Below are 22,693 nucleotides of genomic sequence, written 5' to 3'. Positions count from 1 at the left end.
GAGAGATATAGTGGCAAAGTCCATTTCAACAGTGTGCCTGCTTAAGACGGTCTTGGAAATTGCTTTTTCTCTCTTTTCAAGTTTGCGTTGAAACTCGTAATTATTTCCTTATGCTGTTAGTTTGTGAGGTATTGCTGTTTTTCTGCCAGATTAATTACTTGATCACAGTTCAGCGCAGGAGGTGCAAGAGCAAGTATTTCACATTTTTCCTTTTTGACTAGCATGTAATTGGAACGATTGAAATGACCTTATAGTGTCTTGTTTTGGCAACATGGAGCGACTGCCAAGCTGTTAAATAAAAACGAGATTTTAATAGTGTGTTGCTAAATGCAGTTGGCTGGTAGTACACCTGGATCATGGCATCATATTACAGCTGAATCAAAAAAGTCTCCTTGTCTTATTAAATGATATGTTTTTAAGTAATCTTCACTACTTTTTTTTTAAATCATCCAATTAAGCCGAGACAGATACACTCGTGTTTATTCTTCTTAAACATCCCTGCATCTGCTGCCCATCATATCTCCTTACTTAGCATCTGTCTGATGTCACAAGAAGGCAGCAGCGGCGTTTTGCCTTTGCTTTCATACTTAAGTAGCGTATGATTCATAAATCCACTCTCTTATTAATTCTCCTCAGCTTGTGTAAATGACCCTCCTGGGTATATATAAGCTTGATAAACCGAAGACATGGATGAAGGGAGAGAGAAGAGAGGGAGAAAGAGTGAGGGAGGAGGAGGAGGGAGGGAGGGGTGGAGGCTCGAAGGCTCTTTGAGGAACAGAGTTGTTAGTGCTTTGCCCTCGGGGTGAATGAGAAGTAGCTTTGAGGGCTGCGAGGCCCAGGGTTGGCTCCCCACCTAAAGGCGTGTTTACCGCCGTGTTGCGCGGCGGCTGTGCTTTTGAAGGATCAGTCTTGAACGCGCCTCTAATTAAAGCTGTCATGGCTGGGTGCCTGCAGGGATAATGTTCTATTATTATAGTCATTTGTTTCAATTAAACGCTGGGTGATTTTACAATAGCAGCCGTGAACCTGTGTGAGTGAGCCATCACTCTAAACAAGATGGCTCCAGTCAAGCAGGGAGTGAGGAGGGGAAAGTCTCAGGACTCAGAAGCATTGATCACCGTGTATTCAAACAGGGCGGGTCGGCACAGAGGGGCGATCTCAATGAGATTAAAGGGGACATATGATCATTTATAGGCTGATACTCTAGAACATGTTTACATACTTTAATGTTTCAAAACACACTATATTTTCTTCATACTGTCCGTCTAAATATACCTGTTTTCATCGTCTGCCTGAAACGCTCCGTTTTAGCGCCTGTCTCTTTAAGACCCCCTCGAGAAAAAGCTCAGTTTGCTCTGATTGGTCGTTTTTTTTTCTTCCAAATGTGCACAATCAGCATCTCTGCACCATCATTGCAGCCAGGGAATGACTGTGACAGGACTTTAGCTTCAGTTCTATAGTATGAATGTGACATCACAACACAAGTAAGAAGGCTCATTTAAAGGCACAGTGTCTGAATACGGTTTGTGTGCATTGAGCATTTTAATACTGTCACAGTATTCATATAGCACCTAGACCTGCTTTATAATAATAGAGATGGAGATATTATATATTTAAAGCCACATAATCTTTCTTTAAAACTCCAAACACTACACGTTATCATGCACCGTTCTTGGGGAGAATCTTTATCGTAAGCAAACACCTTTCATTTACATTCTAGTTGTGCTAAAAGTGAATTGACTCTGCACTTAATTAAAAACTGACACATGCTGAAAATTAATTAATTTATTCTAAGATGATGATACAAGTTGAAACATTTATTGATTTTTTTTTTTAAGCATCAATAGACCGGTTTATTATGATGCCAGGGCAATAAAACCTTTGCATAGCAATCAACCTGCTTATTTAAATGATGAAACAGATGCCACTCTGGTATAATCATCATAAGGACGGAGCAAGGTTAGCTGCTGTTACTCTCCTCCGGTGTGGATCCCTCTCCTCTTTCTCCTTGTAGCTGTATAGGGCTCTCTTCTCCCCTTTTCTCATCTCTGTGCTGGTGGTCAAATCCCCTTAGCTAAATCAAATGGTGCAGGCAATTGGAGCGGCCGTGAAACCATTTCAAAGGTAAGGTCAGCAGGAGCAGGGGAACAATGGCTTTGTGATATTCCATCTCACACACAATGTGCTACACATAATTGGAAAGCCTTTGTTATTTGACTCCCATTTGACTATGATGTACAAGATGTGAATACAAACACGACAGGCGTAACGATGGCAGAGGAACACGTTCACACTGAGTTTCCTGGCTTTACATCACAGTTTAGGTCTGCCTGGCTGCTCATCACCACAAAGCAATATCTAACTGTCCCTTTGCTAACTCTGGAGATGGATTTTAGTACTTAGGTCATGTTTTTTTTCTGTGTGTCTTTCCCTACTTTTTCCCCTCTGTTATGTCTTTCTGCTTCTCTCTCTCTCTCTGTTCCAGCGTCCTCTTTCCTCTCCTCTTACTTTTCCTCCTCCTCTCCATTTATGAGAGACTCTGATCTCCTGGGGCTTTACAACAAACAACTAAATTGCTGGAGGTTAAGCACAGCTATGACAATACCCAAGAGAACTAAGAATCCAACTTTATAAATAATCTAAATATAGCTAAATGTAAATTTAGGGCACTGCATTGCTCAAGTTGGCAGTTATTGGTTTATAGTTGCACCACAAAACACATGGAGAAAGATGAGCAAACTGACTAAGATACTTCAACTTAGATTAAAACCGCTAGCTTTCTCATCCTATAACCATCTATGAGGTTTAACCCACTCAAAAAATAACATCATGGCATACTTTTCCTGCTGCGTCACCGACTGAGTCATGAATTAAAACCAGTATTATAGGCTGTCTGTGTCAAGAGTCAATGAAAAGTCAGTATGTATTAAACACTAAAGGCAGAGAGCAGTGACCAATCAAGTCCTGTTACTCACAGTGCTCTCCCCCTCTTTTGGCCAGCCATTTGGATGACACCATTAGGAATTAGCATACAGTACCTATGGCAACCGGCAACCTTTGTCAGATTCTTTCATAATATTTGTACAGCCGTCTGCCGCTCGCCTTATTTAGCTCAAGCTTGATGGCGCTATGTGATAACTTCTTGCTCTTTCTGTCTCACACAGGTGAAAGCACTAACTAAAAGCACCTGGAGACATTAAAAAAAATTACACAGCAATGACTATTAGGAGTGGACTTTAACAGTGGGAGTGCTTTTTACTTATGAGCACGAGTCCTGTAGGTGTTATCTGTATATAGCTGCTTTTAGTAACTGTAATAAGCTAATGCACATGTTTTTTTCTTCAGAATCTGTGTCTTTGTGCATTGCTTTGATTTAACTGTAGCGAGTTGATGATACGTTTCATTAGACTTTTACAGGAAATTTGTTTCCATATTTTGTGGTGACTTACTGCTTGATTAGTAAGGACAGGGCACTCAGCTCTAATGAAAATTGAGTCAACACTATGAAAAATGAGAGTAAAGATAAAGAATGGCAGAAGAAATCAAGAAATACAATAATTTATTATATGAAAATGAATGTATTTTGGCTCATTTCTATAGTAAGAAACACCCCCAACTACTATTTCCACCGTCCTCTACAAGAAAAAGGTGAAAATAGGCTCTTAAAAATTATTTATGTACATCTCCGAGTGACCTTTTTCTGTTTCTACTCTTACAAAGCTGAAACCCGTTACCCACGATGCCACAGTGCCTTCCCCCTGTGAACTCCTCTGCTCTGCATGTCTCCTTCTTGTTTATATTAAACATAGTGTGGCTCAGATTAAAGGGTGACAATTTTGCCTGGAGGCTGTTGCTATGGAAATGCGTCTGCTATAGCTATGATAGGCCATTCATGTTTGATTAATTGGTTTTTCAATGCTTCTTGGTTTGTGAGGACCCTAAAGAGCAAGTCCATGGAAAATGGAAAATTAATGGATTTCTATTTCCTTCTCTTTCCCCTTTCTTCCTCTTTTTTTCCTCCCCTGTCTTACTACTTATTTTGCTGAAGCTATTTCCTCATGTTTTAAGAAGTGTAGTGATGGTGTTTTGAATTATGATTGGAAGTTGGAGATTGCCGTGGATGGGGGAGGTTAGAGCTTGGTTATTTGAAATGCAAAAGGAATGCCTTTGTTCATGACTGCCTTTTGTGTGCAGCTGCTGAGGCAAACACAGAATCTAATGTCGTGTGAATATTATGAGTTTTCAAAAGCAGGCCAGAGCCTCGTACAACATTACTTTGTTGTGCATTTTTATTCCAGCAATCTACTGGGACCAATTATGATTAGAGAGCCGAGCCTTCATCTTTGAACCTCTGCTCGTGTTTATCAAGACCTCATATGCTAGGGCCTTTTCAATTTGATCTTTTTAGCAATTCGCTAATGTGTAATGTATTATTTAACTCATAAATGTTTAAAAGAGCTAACAAATGCTAGTTCATCACTTTCTGATCTGTAAATTGCCAAACATTCCCATTTATGCCTACATTAAAAGCATCCTTTGGTCCGTGCTCATGTTCTGTCCTGATGAATCTTGAAGAAAAGCCTTTCATGTAGTTATTATTAAAGATCTTTTAAGTCGGCTGAGAGCAGAACTTTCAGAGAGTCTGATTCTCTGAAGGGTGTTCTCCGTGTAGGGGTCGTTCTCCTGCTGAGAGCACCGTTTTTGTTTCTATTTGTGGGCCTCAAGTGTTGTAAAAGGTGTTATTTAACATGCCAGTAAGTGATATTTCTGTCTATCATAACACACAGTGAGCATAATATATCCGTGGGGGGTTAATACAGTTGTTGATCGATGCCATTGAGGCAATGGTTGCTTCACAGGGTGCTGAGATTTCTCGCTTTATGAAACTTATTTTTCAGAAACAAAGGGTCTTTCCCCAAACACTAACCAGGTCACTGTCTTAATGACCCTTTAGGACCTGCCCTTGTTGCACTTCTTAGTGATTTCCTTTAGAAGTAAATAGAAGTTGGTATAAATTATGGATTGTACCTTTAACTGTAATAGAGAGCTGAAGCAACGCAACATTTGCCTTACGGTATAGTTCCACTAATGGCCCAAAAATGTGGAAAAGCATCTGATTAATATAATTTCCATATTTACTTCCACTTTAGCTCCGTTTTTGGTCTCCACCAACTGCTAAGAAAAATATCTGGATCTGCTCCTGTCTGGCATTTTGTGCTAAACAGGAAGTGTACAGTGAGCTTTTAGAGCATTTTTATTGAAAACATCTGCCTTCTGGGGATTGTGTGACTCTTTTGTGTAATTCTCAAAACCAAAACAGTGAAATTGTGGGCCAGAAAGTCAAAAATAATTACTTTAAAATATGCAAAATCACTTCAAGCTGTCATGTCATTTATATAATACTGACTAAGTAACTATTAACTAACTAACACATTTTTTGTAATTCCAAATACGGCTGTTAGCTATATGTTAGACTTTTGATTTGGCATTCACAACACTTCCAAATGAGGTGTTTGGATGGGTGCAGAGAAGCAGCCGCGCCTACTTTGCAGACAGAAAGCATTTACTATTTCATACCATTGGTGCAGCTTGTAATGTGTCATCTTTTGTAATAGAGCTGTTCTGTTTAAAAGCTCTCAGTAGCTCATTTTACCTTTTCTAGTTTGCATTTTGACAACGATTTCAAAATAATTTTGAATTAAAAAAATCAGATCACATCACATTTGCTTGATTGACAGCTGTCTAAGCCTATCACAGCGAGTCGTTATGACTGCTGTTTTCATCAGCTCCAATGCATTGAAAATCTAGATTTTCTGGCTCCACTAATATGCAAATATGGACACACGCCATAAACCCAAAGGCTAGCAGGCGTCAAAATGAGCCTTCAGAAAACTATGGGAATGTTGTCACAGTGCCTGTATTCATGTTTTTCTTGTCTGGTTGGTGAATGGTATTAGCCTTTAGGCAGCAAAGTATACTGTATGTCTCGTTTACTGTCTGAGTGAGTTGTCTTGGCTGGTTGGGGATGACAGACTATATATGTTAGCAGTTTTTTAGAGCGAGATAATTAATCACCTTATTACCTATGTTCAAAATGTGCCCCTGTATGAAGGTCAGTGCTAAAGTCAGGCACTAAAAAAAGTCACATAGATTTACTTGGCCATGAAACTGCAAGTTTGAAAATAGTGCCTGTTACTGTCTTGAGAAGTGAGAGTGTTCTAAACACCAGCGTCAGTTCAACAATGAGATCTGTAAGAGGGTGCTTTTTGTCTGTAGTTTCTTTAAACAGACACGCTTCCCTCATTACAACATATCTGTCCAACATACATGCATATTTTCTCAAATTTGAAGATGTCATCTCCACTTTTAAGTTTTGCATATTTGGCTAATTGGCAAACTTTTATTACCTTGAGTGGAGAAGATAGTAAAGCTGGTGTTCTTCTCTCACTCCAGATGCAGGAGATGGCTTTGCACCACCACCAACAGCAACACCATCACCAGCACCAAGATGGCGCTCATTATGACCCCGCCCGTAACCACCCCCTGATAAACAGCTCACCTCCGATTCTGCCCAACCCCATGAGCGCACTGACCCAGCTAAACCCTCATGTCAGCAGGAGTGCACTGCCTCATGGTTCCCCCTCACCTCCTGGAAGTAAATCGGCCACACCCTCCCCCTCCAGCTCCAATCAGGAAGAGGAGACTGATCCTCATTCAAAGGTACTGATGTAGCAACGCTTGTGTGGCTTGTAGTAGTGTAGCAGGAGGCGAGGGGCTTGGCAGTGCTTCTCAGAGATGGTTTGCATGCTTACTGGAGTCTAAACAGGAATTTGAGGGCTGCTATGCTTGTGCTTTTTATTGGGGTTGGCTGGAAAAACTCACATAGTTGCAGAATTTTGCTGTTGATTGAACTGAAGCTTTTTTTATTTTGTTTTATTTTGTATGTAATGGTGTTGTGGAGTGTGGTGTCACATTTGAAAAGAAAATTGACTCAAATTATTCACTTCATAAATTTAGTTTAAGTGTAGAAACCAACTTGATTTGGTTTCAGTTATTAAAATGTTCCTTTTTTTTCTTGATTCTGAGCAGCACATTTCCAAAAACACAATCTCATTTTGGTCCTTTTGTGCAAGATAATTTCATCCTCAAAGACAAATTTCTGTTGCAATGACACATCTGCAAATAGCTGACTATCCATTACCACCATGGCATGTTTGTATGTTTGTTTTCCCATTAAGTAGTTTTAGATATATTGTACATTTTCTTTCTAAAGTGAAGAAACACACTTTATTTACAGATGTGATATTTTAATGGGTTGATGATCACAACACTGATACAAGGTGTTGGCAATCGTATCTTGTTTTGTCATTGAAGTTATACACAGTCTGGTTTGAAAGCTACCACTCCTTCATTTAAATCACTCATTCATTTAAATGAGAGGAGAAGGACACTTGTTTACATTCGTTTGGTTTATGTAAATCTGTAAAACTGCTTTCATAAATTGCCCACCAACCAATGTCTCTGCGGATTTGCTTCGTTTCTATCAGGGGAATGTGAGTGAGTGTATAATTGAATCTGCCACATCCACAGTGTTTCAGATTCATCGGTGTATTTAAATGCTTGCTTGCAGTGATACAGTATAACAAGAAGGGGATCTTTTAGTTAAAGAAAATATATTTCCCTGCATATACATCTCTGCTGTGCTTCTCACTGTGTGTGAATAAAAATGATTACCATCTCTTCTATCAGTAAGTAATTCCATTTGCTCTCTCCAATTCACTCTGAGACCACATCAAAGCCAGAGTAGATACAGCAGGCGATTTAAATTTCCTTTCACCCCTAGCATGAAGAGTCAGAATTTATGACTTGCTGAACAACTGAAAAATAAAGATTTGAAAAGGTTTGATAAATTCAACTAACAGATGTTATTTTTGACAAAGTAAGGCAGGAAAGAAGGCGTCAAAGCGTTACTGCCAGTGAAACATTGCAGCAATATTCAAGCGAGTCTGAACTATGGATTTAATGAAGTTTACATGCTTCACCTGGACCCAATGTGATAAGCGTTCATCAGAGATGCAATTATTCACTCCAGTTGAAGTAGCAGGCCTTGTTTCTGCGGTGTCAATAAGTCGCTTTGTTTTTTGTGTGTTTTTGATGGTCTTTCAGATCACGGGCGAGAAACGGCCGTCTTCAGAGATGATGAAGCCCAAGCCCAAACCCCAAAAAAAGAAGAAGAAGAAGGATCCCAATGAGCCTACAAAGCCTGTGTCAGCCTACGCCTTGTTCTTCAGAGACACCCAGGCAGCCATTAAAGGACAGAACCCAAACGCCACCTTTGGAGACGTATCCAAGATAGTGGCCTCCATGTGGGACGGACTGGGAGAGGAGCAGAAACAGGTAGATTGATATTGTGTACATGTTGATTTTATTGTAAGTTGATATTTATATTTAAAGCATGACAATGTAAATTATGACAGAAGGGTCTGGTCATTTGCAAGGACTGGAAACATAACACTGACATAGCCATCACCTATTTTGTTTATATGGGGGATTTTCGCAATGCCTATTTACACTTCTAGCAGATAGAGCACAACATTAACATTCATTTGGAGTCATGATTCTGGCCCATGGTGAAACTAAGTCCAATATTCTCTCTAATTTTAGCTCCATTTTTGGTCTCAACCAACTCCTGACGGAAACAGCTGGCTCTTATGTTCACCAGCTAGCTGCTAACTTTATCAGTCTAATATTAGATGCTGTGAAAGTAGAAAAGAGAGGGGTTAGAGATGTTTTTTTTGCTGAAAATAGCTGCCTGCTGCAACTGCAAACAAAAGAAATTGAACAAACCACCAGAAATGTGGGCTGGAACGCCAAAACATTTAACCATAAGAATCATTTTAGGGCTTTATAGAGCTGGAGAACTGCAAAGTTAGTGCTAATTTTCCGTGGCTGCATCAATGCAAGCAACCCCTTTCACTTTCAGCTGGTCATGTGGTCTATTAATAATATTAACATATTCATTATAGCTGCTAGCTGTACCAAGGTAGTCTGTTTTTTTTTTTTTACCAAGCAGCAATATTTGGGTCTGAAAAGTGAAATGAATGCCTAACTGCCTTTAACCTGCATTCTATGTAATAACCAGCAGGGGGAGACTCCCCTTGTTACAAAATTAAGTCAGACTGTTAAGAAATCTATCTGAAAATGATACTACTTCTCACTTGATTCATTACCCCAGTTAGCCTTTTTTGGCCTCTAATGCTAGCTTCAAGTCTTATTCTTAGAGTAAAATAGAAAATAAAGGCAGTAGATCAGCTGCAGGATAAATAAAATTAGTCTGACTCAGTTCATTTTTTTAGGTCGTGGTCATGCAAATTTACAGGTCAGGTTTGCCGCACATACTATAAACTCAGCAGATTGTTCACAGCTTGGTGAGGCTCTCTTTTGTAACACTGTGGGCAAACTGAGACTCTGATTGTATCTATGTATCTGTGTCATGCAGCTAAAAAGATTTAACAAGATAGCTTGCAGGTTTGGTATTGCTTCTCACAATATTTTGTCCTTCTGACTAGTTATTATAGCCACATGGCAAGTAGCCAAGTAGAAGGTTTTAACTTAAATTTTGGTCAATTAGTTTTTATAAGTGTTGAAGCATCTAGGGAACATATTGTGTACATCTATCCAGAAATCATGGGTAGATTAATTTCAAAAGCACATTACTGACTATTATTTGTAAGTTGTGTGCTAAAACTGTATAATAATATGTATTTAAGGAGTGGAATGATGGTGCAGCTCCAGAAAATTGTTCTAATAGGAGATAATTGTTCTCTCCATAATGACAACTTGCATGACAGTGAATCACATTAAATACGTCCAATGCTTTGCATGCACCAACCGTGCAAAATCAACTGGTAGAAATACACTATTATCCTATTTCAGTGCAGTGAAAATCACATATGGAAAGAAAGTTTATTACCATCAGCAGTGTAGATGAATTTCCCTGAATATTTTCAGGAGTCAATTTTATTTTATTACAGCCTGACCTGTGCATATGGACCTGCATTAACATTTAGTGCAGTTTAAGACATTTCCATCCAGCACGTTTTCTATTTCATTTCAGCATTCCAGACCAACAGACAAAGTCAAAAGGAGTTTCTATGTGTTTGTGGTAACAAATGATGGTGTGAAATGAATGGAAAACGAGACAGTCTGATGATCATGCGCAGACTCATATTTTTAGAATATCCAGTCAGGGTGCAGCCTATTGGGTGTCAAATAAAAGCACCTGTCTCCATGACAAAGTGCAGCCCATTCTCCTCAGCCCCAGCCACCGTCGACTAGACCCTATCTAGTATGTGTGTGTTTTTCTCCCACCAAACCTACTTTATACGCTGGACTTTGGAGGCCGTCTGTCCCTTTTATTTGCAGTTAATTTTTGCCGCCTTCACCGGGGCTCTTCACCATGAATCTTCATTTCGGCGCTGACACCCTTGAATGTGAATTCCTCATTTCCTGTCCTTTTATTTATATCTGTTGCCTGGTGATTTGATCATGCTGGGAATACAAGATTAGCAATTGCCTTGTCCTTGGTTTTGCCTCAAGGACATCTGCTCCTGAAATGTTATTGTTTGTGCTTCTTAACCCTTTGTGTCCCGGCTTCTTTTTCACCTTAGATTTTGCACTGTAGATGCAACACTCTCCCTCTCTCTCCCTCACTCTATTTCTCTCTCTCTTTCTCTCTCTTTCTTCCTGTCTCTGTTTTTCCGAATGCATTTGTCCTTCACTGCATTACCTGGAAAACACAGACGACTAACTAACAAAAAGGGCAATTCCAGCATTACAAAATCCGCCCATTTATTGTGCCATTCCGCAGCTAATTTTTTTATTTGTTTGTGCACTCGTGTGTTTAATCAAACGTGTCACCTCACAGGACACATAATTAACTTGAGGTAATGATGTCATTATGGAATGAAATGTAGGACCCTGTCTGGGCAATAACACTGTGATTGCTCTAATTATTCTCTGTGACTAGCACTGTCACTTGTTCCTGCACAACAAATGGATAAACTTGATAACCATGTATTTACAGGGTGGAACCAATTCAGCTACTGCATGTTAATACTCATTAAAGTCAAAGGATATTACAATTTCTGTCTCTGATTTGAACAACATATTATAGCAGTAATGTTCAAGTAAAATGCATTTAGCATGAAAACGTTTCCTGTCAGGGTCTCATACCTCTAACGTTTTCAATATACAGCTTCAGTTTCTATCTCTCCCTGCTCTCGGCTTGTTGATATATATGCAGTTATGCCTTTTTTTTTTTCTTTTCTGGCTGTCACGTCATCTCTATAGGACCGATGAGGTGTGTTCTATAATGTCGCAGTCAGACCCTCTGGAGCCATGCAGGAGCACCAGAATGTAAACACAGCCCTTCCCCTACACACAGCTTTGTTTTAACTAGAACGTGGCCCCTGTTTCCAATTACTTATAGTACTTCTCAAACGCACCGTGCAGCAGAATTCACATAAATGCATTGAAGGCAGCATGTTTTATAGCTGTATTTTATTGAAGAAACGATCAGAAGTGTCGTTGTTGTGATTTGTGTCCTTTTTGTGATTTTTTTTTTCTTTTTTGAGCTTCAGTGTGCGTTTCCCCCCACTTCGCTTGTGTTGTTGTGTATTCTCTAGTGTTGCCCTTGAGTTTGGTAGAACAAAGTAGTTCTTTTTATTTATGTTTATGTTCATATTCTCTTTTTTATTAAGATGTTTTTCCAACGCCTGCATGCTATACAGCGTTTTTTAATTCCCGAAGGCCTTTGTTTTATAGTGCAAGATCAATGCGTTATTTGGGCTGCGTTATTCCTCAAGGTGACTACATGTTAAAGCTGCCCTAGAAACACAAAAGAACATTTTTCTTGTTTTTGTTATTTAAGATTAAGATCAATTTTCTGTTGGGGTTGGGTTTTTTTCTGTTTTTTTTTTTTTTTTGTCATAGCAGTGGGGAGGATCAGTGATAATGGAGTTGGGTAGGAGAGAGGACAGACCTTAGCTTTATTAATTGACTCTGCTGTGTTGGAGTTGTGTAGTGGTGAAAGGTCAGAGATGGAAGAAAAAGAACACTGTCACTTTGTTTAAACTGTGTGCTTTGATATTAAACTCCTTGTACAGGCTACATTTTAGCATCTTTCCAAAGATTTACCTATTTTTTTTTTTGTCTGTTTCTGCCTCTTTTTCTCTTTTTAATTATTCTTTTTTAATATTAAGCTTGCTGTGCTCTCCTCTCTTACCTTCCTTTTCATCCCTCTCATCTCTCCACCTTCCCTTCTTCCCGTTTGTTTCCTCCTCCTCCTCCTCCTCCTCCTCCTCCTCCTCCTCCCTCTCCTCACCGGTCGCTCGGTTTTTTCGGTCGTTGGGGTAATCACTCCCTTCAGTGTCAGCAGGGTACGGAGTTATTGTCTCCTGTAATTAACTGGTTATCAAACAAGAACATTTCATTAAGGTACAATTAGAGGCTAATTCAGGCGGGACACCTCTGTGTCAGGATTACGATGGAGGCATATGCTCTCCCCTTGCAGCTTTGTTATTTTTAATTCATACTGACCTGCAGCCTCTGACGGCTTCAATTGCTAATGAATCCACTCACTTTGGAATAATTAGACATCCTTAGGCATGGTAATTTATTTAAAAGTATCCGTCGTTGCGTGAATCATTAGCTGTGTTAAATTGATTTGAAATTAAAGCTGCTGGGAGAAGTTTGGGGTTCATTAAAGGGGTAGCCATGCCTCTATCAATATTTAAGGGGTGAGGCGTAAGGTTGTCACTTCTTTTTTTCCTTTTTTTAAAAACTGTAATTCATCTCTTAATGGGGATTACTGTTTTTAATATAAATTGAGTGTATTCCTGTATTTTGAGGAGCTCCTGATTCAACGCAGCCTCGTTCCAAAGCCCCTGAATGTACATATCATGGAGGGGAAATGATAATAATAATATTGTAAATAGGGATGAGTGAGAGGACAAACATCAGCTGTTTGAGCAAGAGATTGTATCCGTCTTCATCCCGGTTTGTTTGCTGTTCTGTGTGTATGTCTGTTTGTTTATTGACTGTATGTGTTAGCAGCTGCCAGCCTTTGTGCATTTGGCAACACATGAATGCTTAATGGTTATTCTACCCCACCTCTTTGAAAGAAATGACCCCGTCCATGGAGCCACAGACAGTCTCTCACTGAGGATCAGTAATTACCCGCTGCATTCACACACACACACAAACACACTTCATATTAAAATGCACCAGAGAAGAGCTGAGATCTGAGTCTTCCTCTTCGATTTAAGGGTGGACTTTTTGCGACTTGTTTTCCCCGCATCAAAAAGGCAATGGCAGCTATAAAGAGCCTGTGAGTGACATGTGATGACATTAACTTGAATTCCCTGTCTTAACGCATCATTTGAGGTTCATTCAGAAGGCTTGAGATTGCCTCTTTGCTAATGCTGTTTTGAATTCTTTTATTTTTTCCCCCTCCTCGTCTGAATGATTTGCTGGGATACAGCTCTGATTAAGACATGAGCAACAGCCCTAATAGCGGAAGAAGCTGAAAAGCAACACACAAAATGACAAACAGCTTCTCACTCCTCATTTTGCTCTAATATTTCAAACTCCATTTTTCACGTTATTGAGCTTTCTCTGCATTTCTTTCTGGACATTTTGAAGAAATAAAACGATTCAAAAGCAGCAGCAGCAGCATCATGCAGATGACCAAATGTCCTTGACTTGATCACTGTGCAATGAATGTATTTGATATGTTTTTCATCACGGAGCACACCGCTGGGTCACACAATCACACCATGACTCCCAAAATCTCATCCACATCAGTCGGTGTGGACCACAGGGTCATTTTAGCCTTTGGCATCACCTTGTAATCAATCGTTGTTGTTGTTGTGTTTGCTCCTGCAGAGCTACAAGAGGAAAACAGAGGCTGCTAAGAAGGAGTACCTGAAAGCCCTGGCCGCCTACAGAGCCAGTCTGGTTTCCAAGGTAACCACGGGGGTCACATCTTTGATATACATGGGTCAGCGGCGATATAAGGGATGATAAATTAGACAGAGAATTCCTCTCACTCTTATTCCAAGGAAAGGGTGCACAGGGAGGTTGGTCTGTTTGTGCATATGTGTGTGTGTGTGTGTGTGTGTGTGTGTGAGTGAGTGAGTGTGTGTGTGAGAGTGAGGGAGGGTGTGTGTGTGCTCAGAGCAGAACAGTGAAAATTAGGCCTCAAACACACCCAATTTGCAACCTGGGGAGAAATGAAAAGTAACAGTACACGTCTGTGTGTGAGCGCTCATCAGTGTGCACATGTAAGAATAGAAGTGGGCATTACCTATCATTTTCCATCCTCCTGGTGTTTCTTTCCTCCCTGATGGGTCACTAATGTGCTGGCGGAGGTTTGCTCACACTTACTACTCTCACTTTGCTGCAGGTAACCTTTCTGCACGTGTTTGTATAAAGACACGTTGCAAAAGTTCAGATTTTTACTAAAAAACTGGTGTGATATGTTCCCCAAATTCTTTGTACATCTGTACAGCTTTATACAATAGTTATCACAGAACAGGGGCGTTTCAATCTGTTGGTGCACCGCATTTCATTTCTGCATTGTTTTTTGAAACACAACTCTAAATTGCATTAGCATATACCAAGCTCCTCCTCTTCCCCCTCCCTCTTCCCCCTCCCTCCCCCCCTCCGCACCAGTGCCACACTTCCTCTCGTGCTCATGGGCCGAAAACAAGCACCTTGATTAAGGCATGAATAGTTAATTCATCAGCCTCTTCACTGTGGCATACTTTCAACTAAAAAGACTATTCTCATCTCTTGTCTTTGGTGCAATTAGACATTCATGTCAGAGCTCCTATACAGAGGCTTGATTGATACTATATGTTGGTAGATTGCCAGTCAAAAAACTGGCTAACAAAAATAAACCTGCAGCCCTCCCCCCTCCCCCCCCCCACCCCTCCTCACTCATTCAGGACCAGCCAATCAGAATGCAGGACTGAATCTCATGATTCAACGCGACTCTCTTTTTTTTAATTACCAATGAAGGAGTCTTTTCAAAGTGAATTGGGGTGGGTGGAATTGGAGGTAATTGGAGTATCATTTGAAGGATTCACATCTTCGGCGTGCACCTGTTGCCTTTTTGTTTGGTTATGCATTTCCATTTGTTTGGGAGAAGAAGAAAAAACAAAAGTTTGATTGCTTCCCACTGTATGTCATGGCACTTCTCTTGTGTTCATTCGAATCCAAAAAGCTCCCAAATGCAGAATGTAGAAAAAGTGAAAGTAAAGTACATTTATATAAAAGTCACACTATGGGGTAGATTTTACAATTTTCATGAATGTTTCAATCCTCATAAATTCTTGTTAAACACATGAAATGTCCATCAGGGATGTAATGATACACTCAGCTAACTATTCGATACAATCCACCACACTGGCTTCACAATATGATTTTTACATGATTTTTTTCCCCCAGAATGAGACTAAAGGCAAAAGAGTAAAAAAGATTATGTTTGATTGTTCTCAGGCAGACATTTCTTATCTCTTCTTTCCTTAAAAAAGTAGTTTTTTACTTCTGGGGTAGGGTATTATCTATTTTAAAAAATGGATATTACCTTTTTTGTAAAAGCTGAACTAAAATTGTCTTTTGTCTTCTATTAACAAAGACTACATTTAATCTTAAAACAAATTAAAAAGAATATATCTTCATATAAACAGAAGTGGCCAGTGTTCCTAGCTTGAAATTTTTTTTCTTTTTGAGGAACGTCAGCATTTCTACATTTTAGATTGAAGATGAGATCTTTCGACATGTGCAGTGCACACTGTTTTTATTTATTTCATTATATGACCATGTTTTCCTCGAGGCAAAGTTGTGGTGCATTCTCAGCAATGCTAGTAGTTAAATCCAACAAGATCTCCAAATTAAATAACAGAATAGACCGTTTGTCAATACCACCCATAACGACACATATAAGCGTTTGTCAAAATGACCCATATGAGCATTTGGCAGCTCACAGTACAGAGCAGAGCGTTCTAAAACTAGCACACACGTCATTATACATACACATATGTTTCACAGTTTCAGTGAATTTAGGCTACAAATCCACCGACATAGGCTTAAGGCAAAAACATTCTGATCCATGTAAAAGACAGTTTAGAAATGCTGGAAGTGAAGTAGCTAAGAGGGTGATGTGAGTCACATAACTTACGTAAAAAACGGAAGTTACGTAAAAAATTATTTTATTTTATTTTCACATTTTGATTGCATGATTGCCACATGTCCGATTTGAAACAAGATGGTGAATCCTCAATTTTAATAGCCGATCAAGGGAAGGTAAATGTAGATATCGCCCTCTACTGGTTAAACGGAGTATTGCAGTTAATTTGTTATCTTACCGTTTTAAATCGTAAAATACTTACGTATTGTGAATAAATTGTCTGCATAGTGTCTTTACATTCTTAATGCTCATATATTTCTTCTGATGGATATGACATTATTGTGCTGCAGTACACCCTTCTAAAACGTCCCCTTAAAATAAGGTGAAACAAATCACACCCATCCTCTCACTCTTTCCTTCTCCTTTCACACCATTTCTTCAGTATTTCATTTTCCACTTGACCCTGCAAATGTGTCTGACCCTCTCTTTTATCCATCCCTCCATCCCGTTCCATTGATTATTTTCATGGGTTCAGAGGGATGGATGTGAGCCATTACTAAATAGCAGACCACCACACATCACTCGAGCCCGTCTGACAGTTAATGAGAAACACTAGATGTATTTCATACATACACCGCCTCGTAAAAAACGGCAGACAGAAAGACCTGCAGAATAAATGTGTGCGTGTGTCGGGTGTTTGAGCATCAACAGTGGTTTGTGTGGAACAAATAAATAAAGGCCGTGGGTAGCATTAGCCACGATGGCTAAACACACTATAAATACTAATAGCGTAGAGTTAGTGCATGTTACAATACTTCCATTTAGAAGATTTTCACATGAAATTAAAGTTTCTTGGATGAGGAGCGCTGTCACGTTTCAGTTCATTTCATTTAAATGATTGTCTTTGAATTTGCCGATGCCAGCTGCTCCTTTTCTTTTGCTTCATTGACATATTGTTTTGAAATCTTCCCCTGAGAGAGCTGTCTCTGTGGGATTGAAGAGGTGCAAAAAAAATATGGAACAGCTTTATCATGAAGTGACTATCAGCTCCATCAGCCACTGTATGCATGCTCATATCTGTCTCAAAACATATTTGCACACTGAAATATCCCCTATAATATCCACATATTAGTATGTACAAGAAGCAGTTTTGAGGTGTAAAACACTGGCGATACTTTCTTGCTTCTGGGAGTTGCAGTGCAAAACTACTACAGCTAATTTACACCAAAAAAGAAATAACACAAATCTTAAAGATCCGCATTTCAATAAGAACTCAAATTTCAATATGTTAAATATTTAAATCTCAGTCATTTCATAAACCCTTCAGCAAGGTGCACATGTTTAATATTTCACTGAATACTTAATTTATCCATAAAGGATAATTGCTTCTGGAACAGCTGGGATCTTACAGTATTTTCATTTCTTGAGATTAAGATAACATTGTTCTCATCAAAGAAGTAGCTTGGCAACATCAATTAAGTCACACAGGACAAGAAACGGTTATAAACAAGTCAACCGTTAAGCTAGGTTGTCAAAACCTCTTTATTTGGAGGTTAGTACACAAAAATCCTTCATTTCACAATAGAGAGAGTGCAGACCTCCGCCAAGGCCATGCCCTATCTTGTAGAGTTAATGAAGGTGAGAGAAATAATGAGTGTATGCACCCCACTAGCTGGATCAGCCCCAAAATGTAATGGGTTCTTCCTTGGCTGATATCACACCCTTACGCCAAGTTTCATGAAAATCGTTCCAGCTCCGGGCTAAGATCCATGTTGTATTAAACTGGAATCATCATTTAATTAAAGCTAAAGGTATTGTTTCAATGTTGGTAACCATTTGTCTTTCTCCTCCATCCCCCCTAGACATATAATGATCCAGTGGAGACAAAAAGTGCCCAAACAAGCCAGGCTTCTCCACATATGATGCCAGCCAACCCGCCCCTGTACAGTGTGCCACCTCCCCCACAGCCATCGTCGCCCTACCTGGGGCCCGGGGCCTTCCCTCTCGCCGACCTGCAGAGCTACGCAGGACACGCCCCTCGCCACGCCCTGTCGCAGACACTCAGCCAATCGCAGATGCTGCCCAGCATTAGTGCCTCTCCCCCCTCCTCCTTCCAGATCAGCCCACCCCTTCACCCCCACCAGCAGCTCTCCCTGCACCAGAGCTCGCTCCTCAACCAGCCTATCCGCATGCAGCAGGTCCAATCCCATCACCAGATGGGCCTGCAGGCCTCTCTTCACTCCCCTCCTCCTGGACAGCAGGTATAGCAAAAAATAAATTCATAGTCTGATGGATTCTTTTGTAAAAACATGATTTCATTTTGTTGTCTGTTTTTTTTGTTTGTTTGTTTTTTTGGGGGGGGGTTTGTAACCGAAATAAAGCATTCATTCATTCATTCATTCATTCATTCATAGTAAACTTTAAACGGTACTTTTATTTTAATCACAATCCAGCTCTATAAAGACTAAATGCTAAACACACATACTAATGCACATCCAAAAACTGTGCCTTTTAATGAGCCATCAAGACATCTGTAACTTTGTGATGTCACAACTATACTGTATATAGGTAGAAAGTGCTGCTACAGTGTTGTTGCAGTCATTCCCCGGCTGCAGTGACAGTGCAGAGACACCAAAGGCATAGGTGCAGAAGACTCAGTAACACTGACCAATCAGAGCAGACTTGGCTTTTTTTTTTACTTAAAGAGACAGGCGCTAAAACAGAGCATATTAGACAAAGGGTGAATTCAGATATATTCAGAGAGACAGTATTAAAAAAGAAAGTGTTTTCTGAACATTAAAGCATGTAAAATATGTTCTAGAAAATACCCAAAATGCAAGTACACACCTGAAAATGAGCATAATATGTCACCTTTAAGATGCTTAATTTTCTTTCTTTCCCCAGGGTTTTTCCCACCTCCAGTCAGAGTATCAGAAAAGCATTGGGGGTTCCCAGTCTCCAGGAGCCCCTGGCCCTGGTCCAGGCCCTGGAGTGGCTCAGAGCCATGACTGGGACAGTGAATACTGCAATCGGGAGTGTGGCAACCACTGCAGGTCAGTGGAGACAGAGAAGGCTGTTTTATTTGCTTCCCACAGTCTGTTTTCTACAATAACCTTTGTCACAGAAACTCATCAAATCACGTAGTCTTGAAGGACATTTTGAATGGAAACAGGGAAATTAGTTCAACCAAATGGACATTTTCTTTTTTGATGTGAAAAGTAAAATAGATATAGTGTGAAAATGTAAATGCCAAGATGTTTAATTAAGTTTTTCCAGGTGGAATTTGATGGATAGATACAGACCTCTCCAAGTCTTTGACCAGACCTCCTTTAGATATAAGCATATATAGGCTTGTCAGATGTCTCTCCCGCTGCTTTCACAATATAAGTGTTGAAAATTGTCAGCTCTGTTCCAGTGAGGCAGGGGAGACAGCTGGAGAGGTAATGGTGAGATAATAGAGCTTGTCATGTGTTTGTCAGACAGCAGTAAAAAACAGATGTTCCTAACACAAGTTTTCACTGTTATTGTACTAAACGGCTTGGCAGGCTGTGCAGTCTTGCAGCACAGAGAGATATTCTAAGTGTTCTTGCTTAAGTGTTATGAAATGTTGCATTTAATTTACAGGTTTAAGTTGGAAGCTAACAGAACGGGTGTTTCGGGTTAAATCATGGGGAATATATTTTTCTGTTCTTTTTTATTTTGAATTCTTCTTTTCTCTTACCGTCTTTGTCTTTGTTTGTAACCTAACCTGTTCTTTTTTTGTTTTTTTATTTCGTCTCTCCAGTGGCAGCATGATTGGCAGGGACAAGCCACTCTACCTCACCTGAAACTGAAGATCATGCTCTGTCGACAAATACGACACCGAGGAGTCTACTCTTACCCCCCACATCCCCCTCACCCCTTTCCCCTCAACCCTCTTCTGATGCACACACTTACACACAGTTAACATACAGTAACATGCACACACACACACACACACACACACACATTCCGCCTCCCCAATCACACCACCTTTTTTTGTCAATGTAATTATTATTTCTCTGAGTTCGTAGAAGAATTTGTGACCAGAGTTTTTTGACTAGATGACTGCTGTCTGTACCACTTAATGTATTAGCAGTCCTCTTGCTGTTTAAAACATTTGCCAAGCACTTATAAGGCCTCCTCCCCTCCCCTCCCCTCCTTCCTGCTCTCATCCTCCTCTCTTGAGTTGTGTGTCTCTGCCCTTACCGCCGATACAGACCGGGCTGTGGAGCACTCCTCTTCTGTGTCACCATCGAAGTCCCCTCAGGGACCCCATCCAGCTTTAATTAGAATGAGAAGAAGAAGAAAAAAATACTCTCTTTTCTTTAATCATTTCAATTTCCTTTTGTGTTTTTCCCCCCTTTTTTTCGTTGTTGTTGTTGTTGCTGTTTTATTTATTTCTGGCTTGCAAAATTGTTCCTCTTTTTTTGCCAATAAGCGTTGGGCCCTGTACTGTAGAAAAATATTAACTTCTAGTAGGTTCAGCGCAGGCTTTGATGTTATGGTAGCTTTGCTTAAGGGCCTGCAAATTGATACAAAAAGCTTGGGTGGGGAAAAGAAACAAAACAAAAAGAATCTTTTTTTAATATTAAAGACCTGTTGAGGTCTACTGAGCTGTCACAGTGTGATTGTAAATATCACTTTTATGGGATCAAATTGGGAATTGGAAGTCCAGATAGATTTGTTTCTTCTTTAATATTACATGTAAGTCATTTTGTGTGTGTGTGTGTGTGTGTGTGTGTGTGTGTGTGTGTGTGTGTGTGTGTGTGTGTGTGTGTGTGTGTGTGTGTGTCTGGACGTTAGAATGTACCCCATTCATGACGTGTGAAGTTGAGTGTGTGTGTGTGTGTGTGTGTTTGTGTGTGTGTGTGTGTGTGTATGCGCGCGGGGCACACACTTGCGTGCAAGAGTGTCTCAGTGTTCAAGTGTCGAGTCTTTCTCGTGAATTTTAACAGCCTTGTGCAGCTGGATTTCAGAGGAGTATTTCACACTCTTGTTCTTGCATTAAATCTGTGCTCACTGGTGTGTTTTTTTCCAATAAAGTTCAATCTAAAACTGAATACACAATATGTGTCCTGCAGATCATTAAATGGAAAGAGCCAGGTGAGAGATAGAAAGGAAAGAGATAGAAAAAGAGAAAGAAACGCTGTGAGATAAAATGAGATATAATGTCGCAGGTGGAAAAAAAAAGATATAGCCTCAAAATGCCCCCCACCTCCCTTTTCTTATTTTGTCTGACCATAATGTCAATTTTGTCTCCTCGACATGCAGAAGTGAAGTAATGAAATATGTGAATGGAGCCATCACATCCACATTACAGTGATTTTTATAAGTTTCTACTTGGTGTTTGGTTGTGTTGATCTCATCTTTTTAACTTTTTGTGTGATTAACAGAAATGCATTTTGCTGACAAAGACATCTGTATTTATCTCTTTACTGTAGCATAATTTCAGTTTTAGTTGTTACAGAACTATAACATTTTAAGTTGTGTAAAAAAAAAACCTGCCAATTGTAGTTATTTTATTTGTAAAGCCAGTAATGATAAATATTTTAAATGGTTATCAATATATTGTTTTCGCTAGTTGCCCATCAGCCATTTGACAGGTTTTCTTATTTATAAAAGAAAATTAGCTCACTTTTGCTTCTTACAATGGAGGTGTATTTTTATTCTTATTTTATTGTTTCATTTTCTTTTGGTTTGATAAAAATGATGATGACCACAACAATGATTTTTCTTTATTTTTTACATTTTGGGTGCTGCTCCTCTTTTTTTTTTCCTTGCCAGCAGCATCTGTTTGTGTCACAATGCTTCTTTTATTTCAAACCTGCATAATAAAAAAAAGTTTAAAAGTGATTATGCCTGATGCCTGTTAATTTCCCTGTAGGCTTTTTGTCTTCTTCTCTAATGAGATGATCACACCTTTTTTTTTCTTTTTTAAACACATGGTAATCGTTGTTTTAAAGATCCACCAACACCCCCCAACTTACTGTACCTTGCAGTGTATTTGCACTTAAGAGGGTCACATTTGTATCCTATATTTATATTTAGCTCAAGGCTCCGATGGCATTAGCTAATTAGCCATGGATACAGATACACCAGCCAGTGTGGATTCTGCCAGTAAACTATCTTAACAAACAAGAGAGCAGATGCGAGAAGACGTTTGCTTTGCTTGTGAAAGTGGTGCATCGTAGGCGTCTAGTGTGAGATAAAGAGAACAGAGAAATGCAATGTGCACACAAACTCAGGCAACCGTCCAAGTACTGATTTTACCCCAATTGCACACGAGTCTTCTTAGAGACTTTCTGAGAAAGAGAAGGAGAGATTGAAACGGAACTGTCACGATCCCTCCATTCAATGTTTTATTCATTCTACGTCTGCCTGCCGTCTCTTCCTCAATAGTATTGAATTGGCAAATAGATCATTATTGGACAATTGGAGAACCTGCCACTTTGTGATATGACACACATTATATGAAAA

General features: G+C 39.7%; 1 protein-coding gene across 2 annotated transcripts in view; it reads left to right on the top strand.

Annotated features, from left to right (window-relative positions):
* Positions 1 to 20,126, top strand: part of tox2 (TOX high mobility group box family member 2) — a 104,074-nt gene extending 83,948 nt beyond the window's left edge. The window contains exons 5-10 of one of the 2 annotated variants that reach the window (XM_059329240.1): positions 6,454 to 6,720; positions 8,167 to 8,397; positions 13,948 to 14,028; positions 18,058 to 18,456; positions 19,100 to 19,248; positions 19,980 to 20,126. In XM_059329240.1, coding sequence (XP_059185223.1) covers positions 6,454 to 6,720; positions 8,167 to 8,397; positions 13,948 to 14,028; positions 18,058 to 18,456; positions 19,100 to 19,248; positions 19,980 to 20,022 — 1,170 coding nt within the window. In that variant the 3' untranslated portion in view covers positions 20,023 to 20,126. The remainder of the gene's footprint in view (positions 1 to 6,453; positions 6,721 to 8,166; positions 8,398 to 13,947; positions 14,029 to 18,057; positions 18,457 to 19,099; positions 19,249 to 19,979) is intronic. The other variant, XM_059329241.1, reaches the window with a different exon arrangement.
* Positions 20,127 to 22,693: the final 2,567 nt, after the last annotated feature.

Source organism: Centropristis striata, chromosome 3 (assembly GCF_030273125.1).
Source record: "Centropristis striata isolate RG_2023a ecotype Rhode Island chromosome 3, C.striata_1.0, whole genome shotgun sequence".
Lineage (NCBI taxonomy): Eukaryota > Metazoa > Chordata > Actinopteri > Perciformes > Serranidae > Centropristis > Centropristis striata.
Note: the sequence above shows the minus strand (reverse complement) of the source record. Positions and strands in the feature narration are given on the sequence as shown.